This window comes from Thermobia domestica, chromosome 16 (assembly GCF_964235325.1).
Source record: "Thermobia domestica chromosome 16, izTheDome1.hap1.1, whole genome shotgun sequence".
Taxonomy (NCBI): Eukaryota; Metazoa; Arthropoda; class Insecta; order Zygentoma; family Lepismatidae; genus Thermobia; species Thermobia domestica.
Genome location: NC_137469.1, coordinates 70848858 through 70868236, shown reverse-complemented (window position 1 = coordinate 70868236; position 19379 = coordinate 70848858). Strand labels below are relative to the sequence as shown.

General features: G+C 34.4%; 1 protein-coding gene across 2 annotated transcripts in view; it reads right to left on the bottom strand.

Moving 5' to 3' along the window:
- The window catches only part of LOC145673144 (growth arrest and DNA damage-inducible protein GADD45 alpha-like), a 91311-nt gene that overhangs the window by 9064 nt on the left and 62868 nt on the right, over nt 1-19379 (bottom strand). For both annotated transcript variants that reach the window (XM_081742564.1, XM_081742565.1), the window contains exon 2: nt 1398-1620. In XM_081742564.1, the coding sequence (XP_081598690.1) occupies nt 1398-1620 (223 nt within the window). The remainder of the gene's footprint in view (nt 1-1397; nt 1621-19379) is intronic.

Here is a 19379-nt window from a genome sequence, read left to right as displayed (position 1 = left end):
ATAATTACGTAGATTAATACTAAAAGAAGAATGATATTAAAATTATAAAAGTAGTCGCTTTAAACTATGAACGGCTATGGAAATCGACTATAATCACAATGGAGGTACGTAGAATTATCAGAATGTCACGCTAAGTTGTTTGAGGTTCAGTAGAGTCCCTAAAACTAGGCACTCAATAACCCGGCACTCTGGATAACTCGGCCACAGCCTAGCAGGCAGGGCCGGATTTCCTAATAGGCCCGGTAGACCCGGGCCTATGGGCGCAAGCTCCCAGGGGGCGCACGGCCGAGAGAAAAAAACATTAAAAAAATATCTAGAAATAAAAATAAATAGCCATAACAACATATTTTTTGAATTGATTTTTAAAAAATCAGGCTAATAAAGCATTCTGATTTTGCAGTTCATTGGAACAAATAATTGTTGGTAAAAAACTATTTTTCAACATTATGCATCAACTTCGTTACAATATTGATTGCCCAACATTGATATTTATTTGCCCAAATGGCTAAATTGAACAATACCAAAGTTATTCACCAATCTTTTGTTAGTACATTAACGGTATTTTGTTAAGCCCACAACCAAGTAAATTCCTCAAAAAACTTGCAATGATAAAATTGCATCGTGGAGTGGTGTTTAAGCAATTAACATATAGGCCTGATATATATATATTTTTTTAATAAAGGTTTTTAGGAAAGTAACTCTAACCAGACTAGGGGCCGGAAAAATTATTGGGCCTAGGGGCGCCAAAATGCTAAATCCGGCCCTGCTAGCAGGACGAAAAAACAACGTGCGCGCAGACCCGTTCAAGCTCATTACCCGCGTGCATTCAAAAACGTAGCTAGTTTTTGCAAAGTCGGTTAGTTAATTTTCAATATAGACAGCTTTATGCTTTCATAAAGTATTTTTCTGAGACCTGTCTTATCAGGTAAATTATTGAACAGTGCGTATTTTCATTTCCATGTATAGTAAAGGCTCTATGCCTTTATAAAGTACGTAATTTTCCTTTGTTTAAGGATAATTGGGCAGTTTATTCTCTGCTGTATTCTCAAGCTACCAATACACACAAGTACAGTACTGTATTTTTTGAGGAAACACTCCTACTTATTCTTTTTTAACACCATTTCCGATAACCCGTCATTTTCACAAACTCAGCCACCCTTCGGTTCACATTAGACTGAATTTTCGGGACTCTACTGTATTAGAAAGAGTGGGGAAAGAAGGATAATATTGAAGATAAATTAAAAACAGAAAATAAATTGATTACGGAATAACACTGAGAAATTTGTGGGAGAGAATAAGAAAATAATGGCAGTTGGAAGGAAGATAGAGTAGATATATCGTACGTTAAGACGTAGATATATGATACTTACGAATATAGACCTGAATTAAGTACTTACCTTAATCATGTAAATGTCGTTTTCGTAACAAAATGCTTCCAAGAGAACGTAATGGATATGAGATGCTGTGTCGTGGTCATGGTTTTGAGGAAGAATACAAAATAAAATCTTTTCAGGTTCCAGCTCAAGTGTCTTGACCGCTGAAAGCATTCCACAAGTTATCCTGTTTTCCTGTTCCGCTCGTCGAAGCACTGATGATAACGTGTTCCCAATATTGCTATTTCTGAAAATGAAAAAAAGAAAATAGTCATTACTTATCCTGGATGAATAATAACACTGTCGTTGTAATACAAAAGAAAAATGAAATGAAACTTTTAGTTTTACGTCCCACGATTATGTCGGTTAGGCTAAAGGAGACGGTGATGATGAGAGATGAGTGAAATGAAGAAAGTGGGAGGAAACGGTAGAACACCGAGAAAACCAACGAGCAAGGTTTGTACACCACAAGGTCCACACGGCGCGAGCTGGGATCGAACCAGGGACCCCATGCACCGGAGGTGAACGCTTTACCACTGAGCCACCGCGCCCTCCTGTAATACAAAAGAGTTTGGATACAATCTTCAATGTGGTGTAGTAACACTTCTGATGTTAAATAATTCTTAATTTTGGTCATTTTTTTCTTTTCTTTTCTTGAACCGAATAGTTATCAATTTTGGATACATACATAAAGTGCACGCTTATAATTGATCCATTAAAAATTTTGTTAACTTCTAATCCATTAAATTTTGCAGCTGTTAATTTTTAATTGATAAATTATATATATATTAAATAACAATTAATAGTTTTTTCCTCTTGAGACCCATGCGAAATGAATATTCTGCGAAAACTTTATTTGTGGCTTACTTATTTCAAAACTTCACATGAGATTCCACTGCATTCATATCCCTTTTCCTAAAGTGGCTCCAACTTGGGTCATGCACTCATATATGTAAGATTTAAAACTTGTGTTCCTTGTAGATTTTTATGACATTTTCATTTTATTTTTATTTATTAACAGTTTTGTTTGAAAACACTTACTTTTCATAATAATCGATAAATTTTTTAATGGTCTTTATTTTATCCATTAAAGTTCACATTAACTCTCACAATTCAAGACAACTCTCATTCCATAAAAGTAAAAATTACGCTTTTTAGTTTTAATTTTAATAGATTCATTTTAATTTTAATTTTAACCATTACATCTTTCTTATACTAATTTTTAATTTATTACCAATTTAATTACATTAATTACCAATTTTAATTTGTTAATTTTTAAAAATTAATTTATCCAACTATGATAAGTGGTACAGTTTTCAAAGGACTCTAAAGTGCCCATCTTAGCTTTAAGAGATTTTTCAATGGTAGTCACAGTAAAAAATTTTGCATATAAGTGAAAATTTATCAGACTTAGCTTAATGATTATCGTAGTTATATGTAATTCACTTTTTTGTATCTACTTTTAGGCTTGAAGTAATCGTGATTGCAAAATTAAAAAAAAAAAAAAAAATCAAAAATCTGAACCTAGCTAAACTTACATTAGTATAAAGGTAGTTGCAGCAAAGAAACTGCTTGCATAATTTTAAACCTGTAAAATAGGTTTGGATCAATTATGATCGTAATTGTAGTATGAACACTTTTGGATACACTTATGAAATTATAATGGTAGAACGCTCAGTTTTGGTGCGATGAGTTTCTGGTTAAATCTCAGGTCATCTGGGTTTGTGGTGGACAACGTCATGCCCGTGGGTTTTATCGAGGTCCTCCCGTTTCCTCCTACAGGCCCATTTCACCAATTCATTCATACATATTCACTTTCATCAATCATGAGCTTCCTCGCGCCTATGTGGATAGCGCATGTACCTTTTGTCGTGGGAGATTCGTGTTTGATTCGCGGCGGAACCTTATGTGGTTCCCATCCCACGTTAAGATTTAGGTCTATGTCTCATATAGTCTTGCTGTTGAAATCGACATTAAACTCACATTTAACTAACTTTCATCAATCATGTTTAGCATAGAGAACGTATTTAACTTGGATGGACGAAAAAACTTTGGGTGTAATTTAGAAGCCGTTTAAACTTGAATCAATAGTGATAGTGTTTTAGTATGATTCTTTTATTTAGCTTTAGGCCTATTATAATGCGAATACACTTGAATTACTCAGATATGTAAAAGATTCCTGAAATTTATGGTAGTTTAGTTGATCTTAATCTATCAGAAATTAAAAATTAAGTGTATTAGAAGTTTAAAATAACCTTATTTTCGTTTTTAATTTTAATTCCTATGTTAAATAATCTTACACATATTAAATAATCATGTTTCCAGAGTACGAATACGAGTTTCGCAGACATGTAGTGCACAGTTTAGCTATACTATACATATAAGTATAAATAGAAATATGTAATATTACATATTGCATTCGCATGTTTTACGATACAAGCTTGTGTGTCATTATATTTTTACTGGGAATATTCTGACGCTAACAGGAAGGTTATTACAGAATTTTGAAGGTTAAGGTTGTTTAGTATTATGATGAAGGTCGAACCAAATTGACGGCGGAGACAAAAGGTTTAAAGCAAAATTAACACGTGAGTTATACACATATCATAATGTTCTATAATATTAGTGTTTTACAACATTTAACTTCCATCTTTTGTATAAGATAAATACAATACTTTTATGCATGCTATTGGAAACTATAAATTAAAAATATTTTCACATACTCTATGCAGAAGTTACGTGTTCATTCAAGAAGAAATAAGATTGTGATAAGAGTTTGTATTGTTAATGTATTGTATTATAAAGTTGCATATTTTAAAAGATACACAATACAATTGCATTTTTAAAAGAAACTTGATATAGCATAGAGAAATAATATACAATCGATTCAATATTTAATTACAGTTGCACTTTAATATAATTAATTATGGCAGTAAATTCTTCAGTGTAATAAAAATCTATTTATGTTACTGTATATCTTTAATAATAAATTTTACAATTTCAGTCTCAATCAGTGATCAATACACAAATTTCTTACGACGTGCAAAATATTACTTATCTTTTCCTCTTGATTCCTCTTAGTTTAGCGTCCCTTTCAGCAGCGAGGCTATATGAGACGTGGACCTACTGATTAACGTGGAATCCGAACCACATGAGCTCCCACCGGGAATCGAACCCTCGCCGAAGACGCGTACGATAACCGCTTAGCCACGAAGGAGCTCTACCCATCTTTTATCTTCATCATAGTTGGGTAATAATGATTAATTTGATACATAAAGGCATAGACGTGAAAAACATTTCTAGCTTCATTGCAATCAGATAATAAAACCATAAAGTGTATCTTCATGAACTCATAAGCTTGTCTGTCAAACATAACAAACCTAATTCATGAACTTTCTCACACTTCTCTCTCTTTCTGTTAATATTAGTTCTCTCAATTATACGGCTTCCAAGATAAACTTTTTGCTGAAATATCACACACCAAAAGTGAGTGACAGAGAGTAGATTATTCCTATTAATTGAAAAATGAAATGAAATCTTTAAGTTTTACGTCCCTCGATTATGCAAGCTAGGCTAAAGGAGACGATGATGATGAGAAATGAATGAAATAATTTGGGAGGAAACGGGAGAACCCGGGAAAACCCACGCACATGGTGTTTGTCCACCACAAAGCTCACTTGGCGCGAGCTTGGATCGAACCAAGGACCCCATACACCAGAGGTGAACGTTCTACCACTGAGACACCGCGGCCCTCCTATTAATTGAGTTTCAATGACTATTAAAAGCGAGATTCTTTCAAATATCGCACAAATGATCATTTATTTATCTTTGGGTCTAAAACCAGGACACTTGGAGTTTTGAACAATTTTGTGGGGACAGATGATGTAGATCCAGGACTGTCCCGGCTAAACCAGAACGTCTGGAAGTCATATTCATTGAAGGAGTTTGAAAAACATGTTGTAACAGTAAAAAGACCACTAAAACAACTAGCGAGACTATTCATGGTCATACGACATGATACCAACACAATACATAGAATCACACGGAGTATGTGGGAGGAAAAGGAAAAGAAAATTGGCTTTAGATGTCACTGAACTTTCATCCGAAGGGGTCAAGATTACAACAGGCTGTCTTCCGAAACTGAAAACATTTCCTGTGTAGCAATATTTCTAAAGGTCATAGCATTGGATTCAAGTATGATATATTACTATTACAGCGATTCACAGCTAATTTTGTATAAACATAGTTTTATCACCTGCCTGCCTAAAACAATGAGCAACAACGATAACACTGTGTTTCTGAGTTACCAAAATAGCATAATCTTCTTGATCCCATATTTGTTACAATCAAGGTGAAATGGAGGAGTACACTCAAGTACACGGTATATATATATCTTCAAAATTCAAGAACATTGTGTACACACATTTCAACAATCTTTCTATTTGTGCACTTAAGAGAACTCTGAGCATCAGCATTCATCAAAGAGAAAAACTGATACTTCACATTCTCATGCTTGAAAAATATATATAAATGTTCCTAACAGTTTTCTTTCGTTGTGAATTTTTTTTTGCATTAGTAATGCAGTAAAATGGCCAAATGGCGACCCAGGAATAATAATAATAATAATAAAACTGATTTGTTCCTTTCTTTTAAACTTCACTCGTAACAGAAATTGTGAAGCTGATCATCACATATCTGAACCGAGTTGACCGTTTAGTTACCAAGCCCATCTTGCAAGTAGGTAAAATCATTGATAACTGGACTTGCTAACCAAACGGTCAACTCAGTTCAGGTATATTATGATGGTCAGCTACACTATTCTTGTTATAGATATACCACATTCACTTGACATCTAGTCTTCCGTTCCAGGCGCTGCTATCGGCTGAAGAAATTCCACTCCAAGGTCCGTCGACCCTACTGTTCCGCGCTTTTAAAAGAGGAAAGGAACAGTAGGGTCAACGGACCTTGATTCCACTCCTTTTCTCTAAGACTCTCTCACTTAATAACAGCTGAACTCTTATTGGCTCAACGCATGGGTGTGTCGAGGGTGTGAGCTTAATTCGCATTTTTGCCAGGGCTCAAGACATTATGGCAGCACTATATACATGAAGCACAAGTGCAAAAATAAAACATAAGTAGTGTTTTTTCATTTGTTCTCCACAGGAATGATGTACTCCCATTTTCATAAATATTTCGCATTATTATTACGTCTATTATCATTTCTATTATTCCGTTTTATATGTTGTATATACCGGGTGTATCAAAAGTCCGGGAACATAGCCTAACTACGTTTCAGTTAACATACGGAAACAAAATAAAGTTGTTGGAAATAGTGGTTTTCAGCATAAAATGATGGATTTTTCCAATCGCATTTAGCTACACTAGTTTGGGCTACACTAGTAAGATGCCCTATGTTCATCGAAAAAGTGACGTTTCCAGCAGGCTGTTCGAACGGAACGTAAAGCCACGCAAAAATAACACGAAAAAAGTGCACCTTGTTATGTGAGGGAACGTAGTACACCTCGAACCCGTTTCCAACTATGTTGTATTGCTAATATGGTGAGGGCCCAAGGGAAGAGACTAGTGAACTGGCGTCGTTGTATATTTTTAACATAATGCGCCTCATCAATGTGGAGCCTAAACAAATGGCGCGATTGGAGAAATTCCACCATTTTATATTGGAAACCACCTATTTCCAGCAACTTTCCTCTTTTTTCATTTTTTCTTATCTTCACTCATAGAGTTGGCCTATGGCCCCGGACTTTTGATACACTCGGTATATACACAACGTAAAATGGAATAATACAAATGATAATAGTCGTAATAATAATGCGAGAGACTAATGAAAATGGGAGTACACTAGAATTGAATACTTCACCTCTGAATCACTAGATATATTGCGTTTGATGCTTTTCCACTCGGAATTGAACCCAAGACCGCGTGCAACAAAGGCACTCACACTTACTACTAACCCAGCGATGAATATATAATTTATTGGTGATTATATCACAGATGACATTGTTTAAATATATAAAATTCGAAAGCGGGAGATGCCACAGACAACCATTCTACTATGTATTTTCAGAAGTTTGCTCAGAGTCGCTAGAGGAATACCAATCCTTGAATACAAGCCCTAATAGATTTCCTGCCGAGCATTTTATTCCAATCTTCCATTTTAATATCTTCCAGGCTAGAATATAGTCATTATATCTGAAGCTTTAGTTGCTTGTCCAGAAAACACACTTGCATTCTCACAATCCTCTTTCTTAAGTGAAAATAGTTGAATTAATGATTAATATTTCCGCCTTTGATACATTGACGCGTGTTCGAGTCTCAATGGGAATTCAAGTAGTTCCAATGAAACATATGTCTACCATCTATGTGTTGGTTCTGAATGGAAACTTTACACGAACAAATAAAACGAACAATATACTGTATATATATGTATGCTATCCGAGAACAAAGAGAATTTGAAGAGGTCGATAATTTCAAGTATCTGGGATAGGGATGCGCTCGAGTCGAGTCGAGACAGAATTTTCCTGACGAAATTCGAGTCGAGACACAGCTCTTCCAATAGAAAAATATATATTTTTCGAGTCGAGACATCACTTTTACATCACATTTTCGAGACGAGACAGTCTCAAATCTTGTCTCGTGCGCATCCCTAATCTGGGAAGTATTTTGACGAGAGACTCTTACCGCACTGAAGAGATCAGGTCAAAAATTGCCGTAGCTAAGGAACCATTTAACAAGAAAAGATCCCTGTTAACTACCAGGCTTAATCTTGGACTAAGGAAGAAGTTAATCTATGGAGTATTGGACTGTATGGTTCAGAGATTTGGACATTACGGAAGTTAGAGAAGATATATTTAGAGAGCTTCGAAATGTGGTGTTGGAGGAAGATGGAGAAGATAAAGTGGACAGAAAGAGTAACAAACGAAGATGTTTTAAACCGGATAGGAGAGAAGAGGACACACTTTTAGCCAGCATCTTTCGTAAAAAGACCAATCGGATTGGACATATCTGGCGAAGAAATTGTCTTCTTCATATCATCATAGAAGCAAAGATGGAAAGAAAGCGAGAACCGATGATCTGAAGCAGGGCCGTGCCGTGGAAAATCAGCGTCCGGGGCGAGAGTATATGGCGGCGCCCCCATACATATATTTCAAGCAATTTTTCCTATCTCTTTTCCTTTTATCTCCCGAATTTTCGCCCCCTTACTTCGGCGCCCGGGGCCGTTGCCCCGCTCGCCCCCCCCCCACGACACGGCCCTGATCTGAAGATCAGAAGAAAATGTTGCGAGTTAAAAGAGAAAGCTGAAGATTGAGAAAAGCGGAATAAATGTTTCCAGGCCCAAAGCTAAAATAATTTTTAAAAAACTCATTAGTCACAGGACCTGCCAATAATAATACGACGGATATTCTGTACAACTTTGTTGGAAATTATTTTGAGGCAGACATACAAATATTCTAACACGTTTTAAGCAAGCGTTAGAAATTGAAAAATAATACATGTTCTTTTAATACACATTCTACACGTTCTCGATTGTCTTATTCTGTTGACACTCCAAGTTGTCTGCTTGTGCTGTGGATACGTGTGCTTGTTGTAAATCGATTTCTAACCCAGCAACTCGAACGTGAAAAACAACATCTTTTTCAATTTGTGTAGTTTTCCTCAGCTGCAATGATTGATTTATATTTCAGTAACGGTTGTAAAGTGTGTTCACCCACAGCCGACGACCTAATTTTGGTTCTATTATTACTTTTTTTTTGGGGGGGGGTAAATATCATTATATGAGTACAGTGTTGGTAAGTAGCTCCGCACGTTACACTTGATAAATGACGTTTCTCACGCCATGCACAGAAAGAAGTAAATACATACCACTTTCACTTTATCAAGTTATTTCCATATTCTTAAGCTTTTTCAGACAAAGGGTCAGTTTAAGTTATGACGTCAAACTGCTTCATTAACCTATTTTGCTGTTACCTTAACACGCGATTGAATACGTAGTTATATATGCGTAACACTGTAAACAAACCCATTGTGGTATTTTCCCAACTAGACTATATACGGATATATAAAACTTAACTCTATTGTGCCCCCCCCCCAGGTTCAAAGGCTAGCGTGCGCCCATTAGTGCATGGGGTTCCAGGTTCAATCTCCAGTAGGACAGCATGAAGGTTGAACCTATTATCGTGGCTCGGATTCCACCTTAAACTGTACTGTCTGTACTCACATAGCCTCGCTGCTAAAAACAGACACTAAACTTCAACCAAAGGGCTCGTTGAGTACAGAAACAGTCTTTCTTCACCAATCAGACCTCCGTAAGAACATCCTTCTTCATATTATATTAAGCTCCATTTTGTTATTGGTCTATTTATCTAAAGGTCTATTTGCCATAGGATTCCTAACTACAATCTACGGGCACAACGACAGAGTGCTTGCGAGCTGTCCCTCCTTCAATTCCAGGACGTGTTTCTCCCGTTTCCGTATGTGAAAGGTCTCCTGTTTCCTTCTACATTCTCATTCTATCAATTCCTACATAATCATTCACTTCCCTTAATCATTGACCTCTTTTAGCCTACAGGGGATAATTGTAGTACGTTAAGGATGTCATTGTATTTCTTGACTACAAACTTATTCACGTCACGCGTACTTTCCATGTGAGAACTCTGTACTCAAAGGTGCTTGAACTCATAAGGAAGGCAGTAACAAGTTCGAAACTCACACTCACTCACTCGACCTCAACCTTACAAATTGAGCGTGAGGTTGAGTGAGTGTGAGTTCGAAATGGTGATATGAGCGAGAGATCGGATTGATGTGACTGTAAGTTCGACTAATTGGGTGTGTTCACTCAAAAGGTAAGTTCATACATTCGCAATTTATAAGATTTTTTGACAAAATTTGTATTATATTTATTTCAACAAGAACACTCCTTAATTTCTCATTTTGATTTTTTTTTTTTTTTTTTTTTTTTTTTTTTTTGCATCGTTACATTTGTAGGAACAGTTTCTTTAGTTACAAAACTAACAATCCAATTACAGTGATTCCCAACCATCAGAACGAACAGTTGCTGAAAATTACTTGAGTAAAAAATTAAAAGAGAAGCTCGTGGAATTATCTCCATGGAGAGAACAAGTTTTTCTGGTTAAACTGTGTGAGCCATCGTTTTGCCTAAACTTCACTTCGCTTAAAATAAAACTGGGTGAAGTTGCAAAAGAAAATTGCTCTACTATGTTAAAAATTGTATTGACTTCCATATCAATAGTTTTGATTTTCGGGAAGTACTGTAAAAAAAACTTTACCAGCTAAATAAAACTATATTTTTTTCGCAAGATAAAATACATTCTTATTTTCCATAATAATAATAATATGTAGTCATTGGACATTAATTAGCACACAATGCTAAGTTTCAATATTACAGGCTCTCTTATATCGAAAACAACAAATCCTTCAGGATTGGCTGAAAAACCATTTAGAAATTGACTTTCCCATAACCGATAGTCAACATACTTGAAAATAGCTCGCTTCTGATTGTCTGAAGAGCCTTAATATTGCAGCATCGAGAAAGTGAAGAAAAAGGTAATGTTGAGAAAATTGTAGTTTTTTCGATTTCCACAACTTTTGTAAATTAGTTGTTCGTTATTTTGGAGAAATGAGAATTAGGCAAAAGAAAATTTCTTATTTAGCCTAAAATGGATAATACAAATTTTATCATTTATCTCTCAGAACTGTATGAAATAATGATAAATTGTTTCTCCATCTCTGGACATCTAGGTCACAGTAAATTCCGTAAAGATAATTGAAATACCCACAATATTTCCTTTGGATTTCAATGGTATATGCCTGTTACGGGAAAATATTTGGATAGCCATGGATTTGGGAAAGTAATCTTGTAATTATCTCGCATAGAGCTCAGAAATATACCTATCACTCAGGAAACGCTCAACAAGTTATGTTACCGGGGTATAAGCGTATTAACCTTTCGAAGTACGTATTATTAAATATACACAAATTTCACGGAGACGCGTATACTGTATTTTGCTGTATAGAACTACTCCAGGCTTATTTTCACACAAGCTGTAGAACATTTTTCTTTTTTCTTTTTTAATTCTGTAAGTGAATTCTTAAAGAATGTAATAGACATTTTTTACGTCACGTTTATCACGTGATTGCCTCGCCAAAAATGTAGAACAACCAACTTGTGGATCTTATCTTTCGCGTCGTCGGGATAAAATCTCTTCAAAAGAGGTCAGATATTGCACGCCATTTCCTTTGGTTTCTTGCTTAAAGCACCTGTTTACAAAAGGCACGTGATGAGAGTTTTTTTTTTTTAATATATATACTTGAAGTTCTGGATTGTGATAGGTCGATAGCCTTTGCTTTGAACCTGGCTTCGAGTTTTGATGCTAGCTTGAAATAAGCTGTCTTCGAATCTACCTTGAAGTTACATCAATAGTCTTTGAGTAATCTTTCATCGAGTCTAGCCAAAAGTTTTTTTTTTTGGGGGGGGGGTAAATTAACGAAAAGTAAGATATTTACACAACTCATGTTTCACATTACGTAGATATAGGTAGGTAAAAGGTTTAAGTGGCTACGAATACGTTAAATTATCTAGGACGTTGTAGTATCAAATAAAAAAATGCTCTGAGTTTAAAAAAATTACTTACACAATGGAACTTCTTAAAGTTTAACGTCCAACGTAAATATTCCGAGGTAAGGTAGACGATGATGATAGAACTCCGAGAGAACTCACTGCGTGGTGTTTGTCCACTACAAAGCCTACGAGATGCAAACTGGAATCAAACCAAGAATCTCACACATCAGAAGTGAACGCTCAACCACTGAGCCACCAGGAAGATACTTAAGTACAGTGGAGAGTAGCTTATTTGCTATATGTAAACATTCCTTCGTTGCAGGGTGCCTTTGTTCAATGTATAAGAAGCTTTTGTAAACGTATGAGAAGCTCTTATGGAGCTGTCACGTATTTTCATCATTATGTCAATTAAAAAAAGAACAAGCTGTCAATTTAATGTGAGATATGGATGTTGCACAATACTTTAACCATGGGAGGTGAGAAAGACATGTCAAATAAGTTAGTTTCATGTATTTAGAAACATGGGAAACTCTGGATAAACAACAAATGTTAAAAGATATTGACTGTCTAAGATGTAAGGCGTAGGAGGGAGAGAATCCTTTGATGGGTGAAGAGAAACGAACGTAACATAGACACCTGCTTGTATGTGTGTGTTCCAGAATGCTGCAGTTGGGGGGAGAGAACTGTGCTCTGGACATTGCTTAATTGGGGGGACTGTGATTTTTACTGCATGGAAACTGAAAAATATGTGAAAAAGAAAGAAATAGGAATCATTATTCTAACGACAGAGAATGTAAGAATGATATAGGTACGTGTCACTTTTTAAAAGTTAATGTATTGCCCCATATTGAGGGAACCGCACATAAGATGGAGGGGTGAAGTGTGTTTTTTGTTTTGTGAGCAAAGGACCACTTTAAACCGGCGTGCGACTTGTTACGCATTTTGTTAAGACCTTGCCATATACGTAGAGGGGAGAGAAAGGGTGGCCCTTCCTACCTGACTTGCAAAGAGGAAAAAAAAAAACTGAATGAATTGTGTACGCAAGACAACTTTCACTATTGTGCTTTTTGGAAGAAGTGTTCAAACAAGATTTCTTTAGGTATTTTCACATAAATGATTTTATCCTTTTAAAAACTAGAGTAATGAATTAATTATTTATGAATATTAATGAAATGATAATGAATATTAATGAGATGGTAATGAATATTAATGAGGGGGTATTTTATGTACTGATATTGTATTTTCAGTAGCTGATATGTGATTTTAGCATAGAATATCATGTTTTGGATATTGTATGGGTCTAATGGTGTACGAAGCTTAGACGAATGACAAATTGCATGTATATATGATTACTTTGTAAGTGGGGTACATGTATGTGTAGCTGATATGTGATTTTAATATAGAATATCATTTTTTGGATATTGTATGGGTCTAATGGTGTACGAAGCTTAGAGGAATGACAAATTGCATGTATATATGATTAGTTTGTAAGTGGGGTACATGTATGTGTAGCTGATATGTGATTTTAGCATAGAATATTGTCTTTTGGATATTGTATGGGTCTAATGGTGTACGAAGCTTAGAGGAATGACAAATTGCATGTATATGTGATTAGTTTGTAAGTGGGTACATGTATGTGTAGGTGATATGGGATTTTAGCATAGAATATCATGTTTTGGATACTGTATGGGTCTAATGGTGTACGAAGCTTAGAGGAATGACAAATTGCATGTATATATGATTAGTTTGTAAGTGGGGTACATGTATGTGTAGGTGATATGGGATTTTAGCATAGAATATCATGTTTTGGATACTGTATGGGTCTAATGGTGTACGAAGCTTAGACGAATGACAAATTGCATGTATATATGATTAGTTTGTAAGTAGGTAGATGTATGTATGTAAGTATATTGGTTTTTGATATTGGGACAGGAATATATGTATCATATTGTAGACATTTTATCTTTCGTTTGCATGTAAGTGTTTTAAGCATGTGTTGTTGGTTGCGTAGCTTTAGGGGCTATACTAGGCTGGATGCAAACACCTGAAGTGTTTCTATTGTAGGGTTATATATATTGTAGAGTTGTATATGTTGTTGTGATGATATGTTATGTGAATGAAAACACATGAACTGATTATATTGTAGCCTTATAATTTGATTGCTTATGTATATAGATTACCTTGAATACCATGTTAGAATGTATATATTGTGGTTTTTTTTTACGTACGCAGATACTTGTTAGACATGTTGTAGTGGTATTTGAAGCACAAAGGATATCACTATGTTATAACCCATTTACATATAGATATCTTTTCACTACAGTATTCTAATGTCTTATATTGATACCTTTACTTACTTCTAAGATGCTTGTTCATCGTATAGTAGACATTATACCATCATTATGGTTTCCAACTTGGAGTCATTTATTGTAGGAACATAAAATACGTATAAATAATCTTATATGAAGCATAGGTATTCTTCCTTTATCTTATATAGAATACATATACTTCGTATTATATGAATATTTGTTTGGAGAAATAAAACATATTATAAATTGTAACGCTTTATTGTATTTATATACTCTACAATATTGTATTTTGCAATATTGGCATATTGATATACATATATAGATATATTTAAATAAGATATTTACTATACTTAGAATATTCTTAATAACTTATTGACATATTTACATTATATATACGTACAAGTACCAACAGATAGGAAAAACTTATGGACATATTTGATGATATTATGACCATGTTATGACATTATAGTACCTTTAGACAGTTTACTATTTACATATATACAGAATACCATTCATTTCACGCACTTAATACTTTGATAACCATATGGCAATGTTCTATAGTCAGTAATACTGTTATGATTTAATCGTCGTCTTTTATTTTGAACTTTTTGATGTGTTTTAGTTTCAGACTTGGATACGATGACAAACCCAGGCTTACGAACAATTCTTCCTGGATTGTGTAACTGTTTTTTGTCAGCTTTATCTCGAACTAGTTGATAAAAATGATCAAAGTTAATTTCTTGTCGTGTACGATGATTTAAAGTTATTCCTCTAATTTTAAATATATAATCTACTTTCCCTGTTTGAACTTCTTTCATTCTATAGGCATAATTTTTTGGTCCTAAGCCTATAAATGCATCAATTTCCCACCCATCAGGAACTTCATTAGTTAACTGACCTAAATAAGAACCCAAAGAAAGTGGAGGCTTTTCATTACGTGGCTGTACAAACATAATACTATCAGTGTCGCAGTACAATACACGCTCAGGATTTATAGCTGTTAGTAACTCGTAAAGTTTTAGACGCGCCCATGACGTAATGAACGCGGCAAGGACAACATTGGAAAATTTCCATGGCTTGTTTTTGTTTTCAATGTTTTTATATGATAGAATGAGATGTCGCTCTCCAATAGGCAATACAGTTTGTACCTCATATTGGGGTGCCCATAGATAACTTAAAAATTTTTCTGGAGTATCTACAATTACAGATTGAGATAAATCTGTTCGCTGTCCCCATTTCCCATACAATGAATTGAGAAATATTTTGGAAATATATCTTAGACCAGGATTTGATTGAATGTTATTTTCCGTTAACTGAATGCATTCATGTTCATAATAGTCTGCAATATATTTTTCTTGATCTTGTTTAGTTTTGCACCAGCTAGGAAATCCTGAAGACTCCTGTTTCATTTTTAAGAAGGAATTGACATAATCTTTAAACAGATTATTTTCTGATCCAGATAATTTGAATTCCCAAATTTCAATAATTTGTAGAATTTTGTATCCGAGATCTAAAGCCACATGAAGTTCAGGAGTACAGTATGTACCAGTAAGGACACGCTCGGCATCATTATGGATGCAATTGTTGTCACTTTGTTCCATACACGTACGACATAACCCAAACAAAAGGCGATCATTACATGTATATGGTAAAATTGGAAAATATAAGTCTTTGGGAGGCAAGATACTACATCTCACTAATCCATGAATACTTTGTACTTGTGGAAAGTTAGGCCCCTTGTATATTATAGGTTTTCCTATAGGCAATGGCTTACGTGCCATTACCCAAGGGTAAAGACTGGTAACATCATAATATGACACAAACTCTTCGCTGGTACATTCGTACAAGGCATTAAAACATTCTGTACGCCCACCATGAAAACTATCTTTAGGTACCAGATGATCAACAAGATCATGACACTGTGTTTGAATAAACTGTTGTAATTTTTTATCATTTTTTACCATGAGGTCCCATTCACATTCCCACATTCAATGACATTAAGATTTAATTTTTTAAGAAATGCTATTTTTGTGGTGGTGTTTTCATACCGATCTTGTAGTGATGTACCTTGCTTAGAAGTAGAATCTAGGGACACGTGTCGTAGTGTAGGATAACAGTTTAAACACCCGTGATAGTAACATCCATGAAATTCGTAAACTGTATTTGTTTTAGTTTCAAATCCATCAACCTTATATCTCCCAAATCGTTTTTCCAAACCATTTCCAGAATGGAAAATTTCACTACCAGTAGTACGTTCTAAGTATCGCAGCCAGTACATTGCCTTTAGACTTTGACGATCACGATGGTCAAACCCATAAGGTGGAATAATTGGAATAATTTCTTTGGGTAAATATAAGGTACGATATGTTAGTATTGCCAAACTAGCAATAGTTGACGAGACGATAAAACATTGGATACCATTTGTTTTGTCTTCAATTAAGTTTGAAAATTTAATGACAGCCTCTGCTAAAATTTTAACATCATTCCGACAATATTCAATCATTTCCTTTTGGAGATTATACTCCTCATTACTTGCAGCACGTTCTTTGTGTCATATGATAAGTTGCTCTCGATCTTTAGTACTCCTTGAATCAGGATCAAAATATTTTAGATCAGGAATTTTGCCTATATAATTTTGGTTTTCTAATGTATTAAACAAGTACGGGAAATCTCCCTTTCGTAAATTTGCAGAAAGACCTAACGTCTTAGGTAATTTAGATAATTTAACTCCCATATACAAATATGTGTCACGGAAGTAAATCTTTTGTCCTAAACGCATTTCAATAATTTTTTGTCCTGACATTATTACTTCAGGTGTAAAATGATGGTTTATGATTAAAGTTTTAGCACAGAATTGCATATCATAATTACTGCCATTATGGGAAAGCACAATGATTTTTTTAAACATTGCTCGAGTTATTAATACATGATTAACAAATTCTTCAATGTTGTGAAAATCAAACGAACGGAACCCATTTTTATCACCGCATACAAAACATGTATCATCAAGTTTCATGTCCTTACACTTGTAACAAGCATGAATACAATTTACAAAATTTACATGATGTTCTTGTTCTCCCTGTTCATTTTTAGGAAGCAACATTGTTTCTACATCAAAGATAATGTACAAAAAGCTATCTACATGTTGCATCATAGCCGTTTGAACAAAACAAATATGGTCATTGCTTACATATGTGTAACATGTTTTACAATAACGTTCACCACATTCATGTTTAGACTTGCGTGAACGCATGTCATTCATAGTACCACAACGGACACAAATTTTCTTTGTTTCGCATAAACTTTTTCCGCAAACATTTATCGCTTTATGATTAGCAAAACATTCTTCTGAAGAAAACAGTCTATGACAATCAAGGCATTCAACTTTAATATTATTATCATTATTAGAAACATTATGATACTTTTCGCACATTGGACATTTGAAGTTACACTTATGATTTTGTGTATGATGATAACCTTTCAAACAATACTGACAATATTTCCGTTTGTTTAATAGTGTTGTAATGTTGGTAATTAATTCGTAGTGTCCTTCACTGTACAAAATCAAAATTTTCTTTGATGCATGTATTCCAGGATAAATTACATTATAGTTTCGAGTTAATCCGTTTTTCTCGTAAACAACAATTTGATAATGAGGCGCTAGCTTATTTTGAAACTTTTTTACATCATCAATAGTACATCCATCATGGATTTCAATGTCAACTTTAGCATTGACACACAATTGCTTTGCTTGTTTCATCAATCGTTCAGGATGATTTTTCAATTGATATACATAGTTATAACGATGATCAGCCTTACCCATTCCAAGAATAATACTTTTAGGAAGACAATACACATCCTTTTCTACAGGAATAGTACATTGTTCCATGTGTGTTACAAGATCAACAAATTTTGATGAACCCCTTGTTCGCCCCCTACCTTTACGTGAATCAACAATATGAATTTTGAAATTTACTTTATCACCTAATAAATAATTTTCATTACTATTTAAAACATTTTCAATTTTACGAAATAGAATGTCGGAGCTTAAATCCGACTTTTGACGCCACGAAATGTATATTGGTTTATTAATGGTAGAAGCAGAACTTTCTATTGTTATACCAATATACATATCATCATCGGCATCATTTAAAACGTGATCCTTTACAAATTCAAATAACAACTGAATATATTTTTTCAGGATCATCTATTCCGCTAGTTTGCATACGTTCAATTGTAACTTCCTTTCCTGTAAGTCCAAAATAACTATATTGTTTGATTGTACTATTAACAATACGAAAATATTCATTTGTTTTACCACTCCCATACATGGTAGGTTGTGATACAGTATCAGTATTAGGACTTGGAAAGTTTATAAAATTTTCCATGAACACGCTAAAATCATTTGTAGTTAAACTATTAGCTTTTCCTTCAGACACAAGTTCCATAAACTTTTCACGAGCTAAATTCTTTATATTATCTTGACGAAAGAAGCCTACATGATATAAATCAATAATATCTTTTGCAGACTTACATTTTTTCAAAACAACATGAGGATCACAACCAAAATGTATAAACAACGCTTGCAATAACTTGGAATAAGCTTCATTGCTTACCCTTGCACCCGTAGCATGACATTGTGTTATCACTTCCCATGTAAATAAAACTTCGTTTGGATTTTCATATCCACGTGCTTGTTGTGCTGACAACATGGTACAGATGACAGACTGTTCTTCCATTGTGTGATTGACACACTAAATATGTAATTGCAATTTGAATTTTTGTCTTATACAATAAATATTTTACACAATGATGTACACAGAACTTTGATATTTCTTTCACAGTTTTTAAATGATAAGGTTTCGTAAGTAGACTTTTATGATATAATTCACAATGTGTTGACCAAAGATACACTTTTTAAGAATTTTTTACACTTACCAGTAAGTATAATAATAAAACTTTCCCGAACTTGTTTCAGTTCACAACAGATTTAGTTGTAAGTTTACCGACACTACACTTAAAAGCTTGCCGGCAATTGCACTAACACTTGCCGTTAACCACAATGATAAAACTTCCCGTAACTTTTTTTCAGTTTAGTAT